At 44.5% G+C, this 7,723-nt stretch overlaps 1 protein-coding gene across 3 annotated transcripts in view; it reads left to right on the top strand.

Moving 5' to 3' along the window:
- Positions 1-7,723, top strand: part of MTIF2 (mitochondrial translational initiation factor 2) — a 113,350-nt gene that overhangs the window by 39,395 nt on the left and 66,232 nt on the right. For 2 of the 3 annotated variants that reach the window (XM_068123760.2, XM_078781241.1), the window contains one exon: positions 3,654-3,786. In XM_068123760.2, coding sequence (XP_067979861.2) covers positions 3,654-3,786 — 133 coding nt within the window. Of the gene's footprint in view, positions 1-1,476; positions 1,570-3,653; positions 3,787-7,723 lie in introns of those variants that run through there. The other variant, XM_068123771.2, reaches the window with a different exon arrangement.

Genomic DNA, 7,723 nt, shown 5'->3' with positions numbered 1-7,723 from the left:
ATTTTGAACTAGGTACGGTACCTACTACACCTACCTACTACCAACTACCTAACCTACTGATGCCATAGTGATGGGTAAAATAGTGGCAAGAGGCTTTGGCTTCGCCGGCTCATTGCGGCTTTGCAGTAGGGTACTAGTAGCCGGCGAAGCCGGTGTTTGCAATGAACGCGTACGTATTATGTTGAAAAAACAGATTATGCTGGATCCCTTGGCTTGAGAATTTTGAAGCTTTGACGCACCAAATCGCTCAATGGAGGCCGCCATCTTGCGGATGTGGAAGTATGCATAACAAATTTGAAAAAGTTCCATAGGAGTTTGTTTCACTCGTCTTTGTTTGATTCACCATCTTATGCACCTCTAATTTGTAATTAAAATACTTTAAGACCAACCTCGGCCCGCACGGGCCTGGTTATCTTCAACGAAAATCGTCACCAAACACCGGAACCAATGAGATTCGAGCATTTGAAAAAATATATTTCCAAAACCATATCACTCAATGGAGGACGCCATCTTCCGGATGCGGAAGTATGCATAACAAAATTGCGAAAAAGTTCAATCGGAGTTTGTTTCACCCGTCTTTGTTTGATTCACAATCTTATGCACCTCTAATTTGTAATTAAAATACTTTAAGACCAACCTCGTTATCTTCAACGAAAATCGTCACCAAACACCAGAACCAATGAGGTTCGAGCATTTGAAAAAATACTTCAAAAAAGCTTATTACATGGTTCAGAGGCTGAAAACGGCGTCAAATATTCTAAAATTGACGAAGAATTATTTTTTAGAAATCTCGCGGCCGTAGGGGATAGTTTTTCACGGCCGGGAAATATCCAAAGTTGAGACGGAATTCACCGAATTAATCAAGAAGTAAATTTTATCAATTTTAATCTCATCCAGAATGCAAATGGTGTCATTTTAGGTCTGAATTTGTGAAATTTTGGGAGCTGACCAATCAGCGATCAGCTTAGGTCAGCCAATCAGCGCCATCGACATGGTTTGATTAACGACAGTCACACATTGCCGTTGAAACGGCGCTATCGTCTGATCTGTCGGCACTGATCTTACTGCAAGCTAACTTCTTCTGGTGGAGGAAGCCGCAGTGCCCGGAGAGAACAGGTCCTGACAGCGACTGAAGTTAGAAGACTACACACATACTGTGAAAACGTATATTAAGCCCAGTTAAAATTTCTTAAAATAGGCCCTGATCTAGCACATCGTATAGTTACTTCCTTAAGCTTCTTGTGACATTTATTGTATGTAGGTATTGGGGAGGACTGTCTGCTCTTCTCTTTTACCAAGTCTTCCCAGGCACGGTACCTACTACACCTACCTACTACCAACTACCTAACCCAGTGATGCCATCGTGATGGGTAAAATAGTGGCAAGAGGCTTTGGCTTCGCCGGCTCATTGCGGCTTTGCAGTCGGGTACTAGTATGCTTCAATTATGTAATGATAAAAATCGATCGTGTTTCCAAGGCAAGCCACGTTTGAATAGGCTGGAACAAAATGGCGGCTTAAGAACCCAGCAAGTGGCAGGGGGCTGACCAAGATGGCAGGCCGCCATATTGGTAAGCCTTTTTGGGTTTTTTTCTTATGAGCACCTCGTTAATCATCTTCAAAAAGGGTGTTATAACACACCCAAACACCCAGTTTTCATCATTGCAATCAATCTGTTGGAGGTCCAGCTGTATGCATGCAAAGTTTGGGGCCGCTAGGTTTCATGGTTTTGGAATTATGGAGGAGACGGATGGACGGACAGTGCCTTTTATTATTATGGATATATCTGTGGCTGTCTGCCTTTGCTCCTTATACACGGCCACATCTTTTAAGTTACAAACTCTTAAGTTGGGGTACAAATACAGCTTTGTGTGTGTGGGGATGGGGGTACGTGATCGGTGGGGGGGGGAGGGAGGGAGGTAACATAGGCTATGTGGCTGAGGCCTCACCCTGTGGTGTGGGAGGCCCCGGTAGAGGGGGGAGGGCTATAAATTCTCAATGTAAATGTGTACCGTGTAGTGCCACCTGGTGGTGGTTGCCGAAGGCATTACATTGGCATATCGGTTCGGTGGCAGAAGGCAGAAGCGAATTTCTTTTTAAACTGGGAAATGCTGGGGATAAAGCACTCTTTACATGGGTAAATTTGTCCTCCCTCCCTTGCACCCCCTTCCCAAAAAGATGTGTATGCAGTATATCTCTCCCTCTTCCCACTTCCCTCCCTCTGCTTCCCCTCCTCCCCTTCTCCCCTTTCTCATTTCCCACCCCACTCCTTCCCCCATCCACTCCCCTCCCCTTTGTTGCAGCAAGTAACGTAACAACCATCAGCGAAGTGAAGAGTAGGCTCTTCTAGTCTGTTTATATTCTGGATAATGTTCTCAAGTAAAATAATATATTGTTCTAATAATGCTGTAGCAGGATTATTTTACGACAATATTGTATATTTTCAGATAATTTGAGTCATGCTTCAAAATGATATGATGTGTGATAATTATGTCATGGGTTGTTACATATGTAATTGTAATACAGTACTGTACTGTATAATGTTTGGCATTATGTAATCGACCTCGCAGCATTTTTATACTGGTTCATTTTTCAACATTTTGTTTTCATTTTTTTATATAACTACTATTACTACTACTTTACACAGCCCCGATTAATTAAACCATCCTGTGGGTTTGGCTGGGGGGAAATTTGACTCGTGTCTTTCAAGAATTGGCTGTTCATGAAATGATGTTCGAATGGAGCTGATTTGTAGTGATGATGGATGATCGTTTTAAGGCCATTTTCCCTGCTAGAGCGGGGGTTAGCCTTGCGGGCCCCATGACAATCATGATTCCCTGTTTGAGGCAATGTTTTTATGGCCGGATGCCCTTCCTGGCGCCAACCCTTAGTCGCCTCTTACGATGCGCAGGGATACGGTGTAACTATTCTAAACCGGGGTACACACCGGGAAAACGGGGTATTGCTGTATGTATATATATGTATATGTATATGTATATGTATATATATATATATATATATATATATATATTTGTAGTCAGGCCGGGAATCTAACCAAGACCAGATAGCTTGAAGGTGGATGCACTACCTTTACTACACAATCTGGTCAGACTTACGCTTTCATAAAATAAATTTATTTCTGTCCCCACAGCTGAAGGTTGGAGGCATTAGGTTTTTGGGTTGCCCTCCAGCCGTCGGTCCGTGTGTCCGTCCGTCCATTATCGGGGGTTTTTTTTAAACCACAATAACTTGTGGACTATTGAATGGATTTCATCCAACTTTGGCATAAGTATTGCATGTAATGCAAAGATGAACTGAATCAATTTTAGATTCAACAGGTCAAAGTTTTGCAAAACTTTGAAAATAGTTTTGCAGACAATAACTCGAGTTAGAAGCATCCGATGTTGCCTCTTCTACTTATCTCTCTTTTCTCTATCGCACTCCTCATATGACCTTTAATTTTTCACGTTTTCTTTATTTTATTTTTTGTATACATGTGTTGAAGCTCCTGGAGGCGCTAGATTTTTTTTCACGTGACCCTTAATTGAGATCAAACGACATCTAACTTTAGTGGAGGCATATCCATCGAAGCATTTGCGTCAAATTCTATTTTATATTTTGACTGGCAATCATCTTGTTTCTCTTTTTTTTGTAGAGATCTCGGGAATTTCAGAAGCATCGCAAACGCCTACCCGACAAGAGGTCTGACCATAAACCACGGAAGATTGTGTCGATAAAGCGTCGTATGACAGTTGCTGAGCTGGCAAATGCGATGGGAAAGGATTTTGGTGAGTGAGCTACAAAGAAAGAAAAACATCTGTTTCCGGTAACATGTCTGAAGAATTGGTGGTTTATAGAGAATTTTTTAATATTTTCATATGGGTTTGATATATTTAGGATTGATTAACTGAGCAAGTAATACACTTAACTGCAACAGGAGAGGAATTTTCATGCACCGAGTGAGTGAATATATAAAATGGAACATCGTGTTATCTGTACTTGTAAATCAAAGGATTCCGAAAGAGCAAAGCTTATTCTAATGTCACTGCTCAATCGAATCATAATGAACTGGCTCACCAACCTGCTCTCCAGATAACTAAATTATTTGAGAACATGAACATTCTTCTTCTTCTCCTTTTCTTCCCTTTATTAGGGTTGAGGTCCAATGGTGCCAATCTTATGCCCAGCTTTGACCATGATACTGCTCCACTCCCCTCTGTCCTCAGCCAACTCTCTCCAGTCTACAACCTCCGACACCTTACTGATGTCACTCCTCACACAATCTTACCATCTCAACCGTGGCGTACCTCTTTTCCTCATACCTGGCTCTCTCAGCATATCCACTTTCTTTGCCATTCTCTCTTCCCTCATCCACACCAAGTGTCCAGCTCACTTCAGCTGACTTTTTACTAATCTCTCCGTCAAGCTGCCTTGCACACCAATCTCCTACCTCAGTTTATCCGCCCTCATTCTATCCATCTTCTTCACTCCTGCAATCCTTGATCGGAGATCTCGCGAGATCACGGCGAGGTCACGTCTTTTCGAAGCTGCTCCATACGCTCACGCTTTCGAAGCTAAGTGATATTTCTCAATTGTGTTTTTTTCGAGACTGTATCTATCTTTCGGTGTATGTACCTATAGCGTATCTTTTGGAAAATTTTCGGTGCTAATTTTTCGTACATGTATACACAATCGTCGGTTAATGGTATCGAGTATTCTGCGGCCTAGTACTCGTAGGCTTAGACTACCGTACCGTCTCCGACCTTGTGGTTTGTTTTTCTCTCAGCGATTCGTCGAATGCGCTGAAATTATTTTCGTTCTCTGTTTCGTACCAGTCGTTCACCCCGTACCTCCTTGTTTAATATCTGTACTCACAAAAAAAAAAAAAAAAAACCCCAAAAAATTATTTCCTTCCCAGGTCTTATTCGTTTATTTGTTGTTCTTTTTGTTCGTTCGTTCTTCGTTCGCGATCACGCGGTTAGAAATGTATAATCTCTCCCCTGAACAACTATTTTCTCTCATATATTATAACACCCTTTTCTTCTTTTCCTACAAAAGGATGCTTTCGTCTTGCTCACCAAATCTATTCATTCCAAAAAATATATATAATACCATCTCTTACAGTTCCTCCTTTCTACATTCCCTAAACTATCCAGAACTCCATCCCTCCTCCAGTGTCCTCAAACGTATTTTTGACTCGAAGGTCTCAAACTCATTTTGCAAAAAATGTTCGTTTCCCATGAATCATACACTTTTCAAAATCCAATCTCACCCCTCCCCTCCAAATCCTCCCCATCACCCATCCCTTTCAAATCTTCCCCCTTGCCCCTTCCCTCCCCTCCCTCCTAAACTCCTCCCACGCCCCTCCCCTCCGAGACTCTCCCTCGCTCCTCCCCTCCTAGACTCCCCTCTCACCCCTCCTCCTCAAAGCATCCTCCCTGCTTCTTCCTCCTTCCAACTTTCACCTTCATCTCCCCAAACCTTCTGCCTTGCTCTTCCCCCTCCTCAAATAACACCTCACTGTGCCTCACCCAATCTCCATCAAACCTTTTGTCCGCCCCATTCTTCCCTTTCTCCAAGCTATTCTGAAATCTCTGACACACCTTCAACAGCTCTCCCTACCTCTTCCTCCTCTTCCACATCTTACCCTACCCCTCCCTCCCCCTGTTCTGGACCCGATGCTCCCCCTTCCTCTTCATTAACGGTATGGACCTCAAATATCCGGGGCCTTCGCTCAAACTTGACTGACCTCTCCATACAGGTTGCTTCTGACAAACCAGATGTGATCTGCTTAACAGAAACTTTCCTCCTTCATGATGTCTCTGATGCCTTGGTATCTCTCCCAGGTTACTCCCTCCTCCGGTATGATAGACCTGAGCCTCGTCCTGGAGGTGGGGTTGCTATCTTTATAAAAAACTCTCTTCCTCACTCGCCCTCCACTGCCCTCTCTCCACCTCACCCCCAGGAATACCTTTGGCTACGGCTTCCCCTTCGCTCCCACCTTTTGTTCATATGTGTGTTGTACCGTCCACCAATCAGCGATGACTCCATCTACATCTCACTGTCTGATAATATGGACCAACTTCTATCTACCCATCCCAACTCTCTCTTCCTCATATGTGGTGATTTCAATTGTCACCATGCCAGTTGGCTGGGTGTGGGTACCTCTCTCACCAGCCATGGCTCTTCAGCAAAGGACTTCTGCGACTCACTGGGACTGACACAATCTGTCAATTTCCCGACCCGGATCTCAGTCAACGGAGCATCTTCTCTTCTGGATTTGGTTATGACAAACTTCCCTGAAAATGTCTGCTGCTCTTCTTCTGCTCCAATCGGCTCATCTGATCATGTGCTTGTCAAAGTGGACATCTCTCTGACCATTCTCAGAGAGCCTCCTCAGCGTCGACGAGTCTGGCATTTCACTCAGGCCAACTGGCACGGTCTTCAAGCAGCCATCAATCATCTGGACTGGTCTCCCATCTCTACCGCCTCTGACATCAACTCATCCTGGGAATTCTTTCAAAGTAAATTGCTCTCTCTCATGCACAGATTTATACCATCTCGTCTTCAGTTGTCATACCCTTCCTCCCGTCCATGGTACACGGAATCTTGTGGTGAGGCTGTTGCCCTGAAACAACTTGCTTTCGTCTCCTGGAAAGCAAATCCAACGGAAGGAAATCTCATTTCCTTTCACAAAGCCCGAAACAAGTGTGTGTCCACCCTCAGTAGAGCCAGGAAACAATATCTCACCATTCTCAAGACCGAACTCTCTTATCTGTCTCCCTCTTCCAAATCCTGGTGGCGTCTGGTCAAATCTGTTTCTGGTGTTTGTTCCCCCTCCATCCCCTCCCTCACCTCAAACGGCTTAACGGCTGACTCCGCACGTGAAAAAGCTGAATGCCTCAACTCTGTGTTTGCCTCTAAATCTTGTGTCCCAAACCCATCCCTCTCTGTACCCACCGTACCCAGTCGTACCCAGCTGCTCCTGGACTCTGTGTCCTTTCCTCCTGACAAGGTGGAAAAGTTTCTGTCAACCCTCGACTCTGATTCTGCAACTGGTCCTGACGGCATCAGCCCACGGGTCCTAAAATCATGTTCTTCTGCTCTTTCACTCCCTCTTTCTGTTCTCTTCACCCTCTCTTTTGCTCAAGGTCATCTGCCATCTGCTTGGAAATCAGCCAACATCACCGCTTTGCACAAAAAAGGTGCAAAAACAGATCCCAGCAACTACAGACCAATCAGCCTTCTCCCAATTATCAGCAAAGTCATGGAATCCATCATTGCTTCAGATATTAAATCTTTCCTCTTCTCCAATGGCTTGATCTCTGATCATCAATTTGGTTTCAGACCTGGTCACTCTACTCTGGACATGCTGCTTCTGCTTTCTCAACAATGGATGGAGGTCCTCAACGCCAAACAGGAAATTAGAGCTGTCTCCCTTGACATTTCACGTGCCTTCGATACGGTCTGGCACCCTGCTCTGCTCTCCAAACTCTCCTTCTTTGGTATCCATGGAAATCTCCACGCATGGCTGGCGGACTTCCTCTCTGGTCGTAGTCAACGTGTGGCCCTGAATGGGTTTCTCTCATCTCCTCTTCCTGTTCAGGCTGGAATTCCCCAAGGTAGTGTTCTGGGCCCTGTGCTTTTTTGGTCTTCATCAATGATCTCTCTGACTCTCTTGAAAATCCTCTCTATCTCTTTGCTGACGACTCTACTCTCTGTCGC

The sequence above is a fragment of the Myxine glutinosa genome, chromosome 1 (assembly GCF_964187855.1).
Source record: "Myxine glutinosa chromosome 1, kmMyxGlut1.1, whole genome shotgun sequence".
NCBI lineage: Eukaryota > Metazoa > Chordata > Myxini > Myxiniformes > Myxinidae > Myxine > Myxine glutinosa.
The sequence above is the reverse complement of the archived record's forward strand: the minus strand, read 5'-3'. Positions and strand labels throughout refer to the sequence as shown.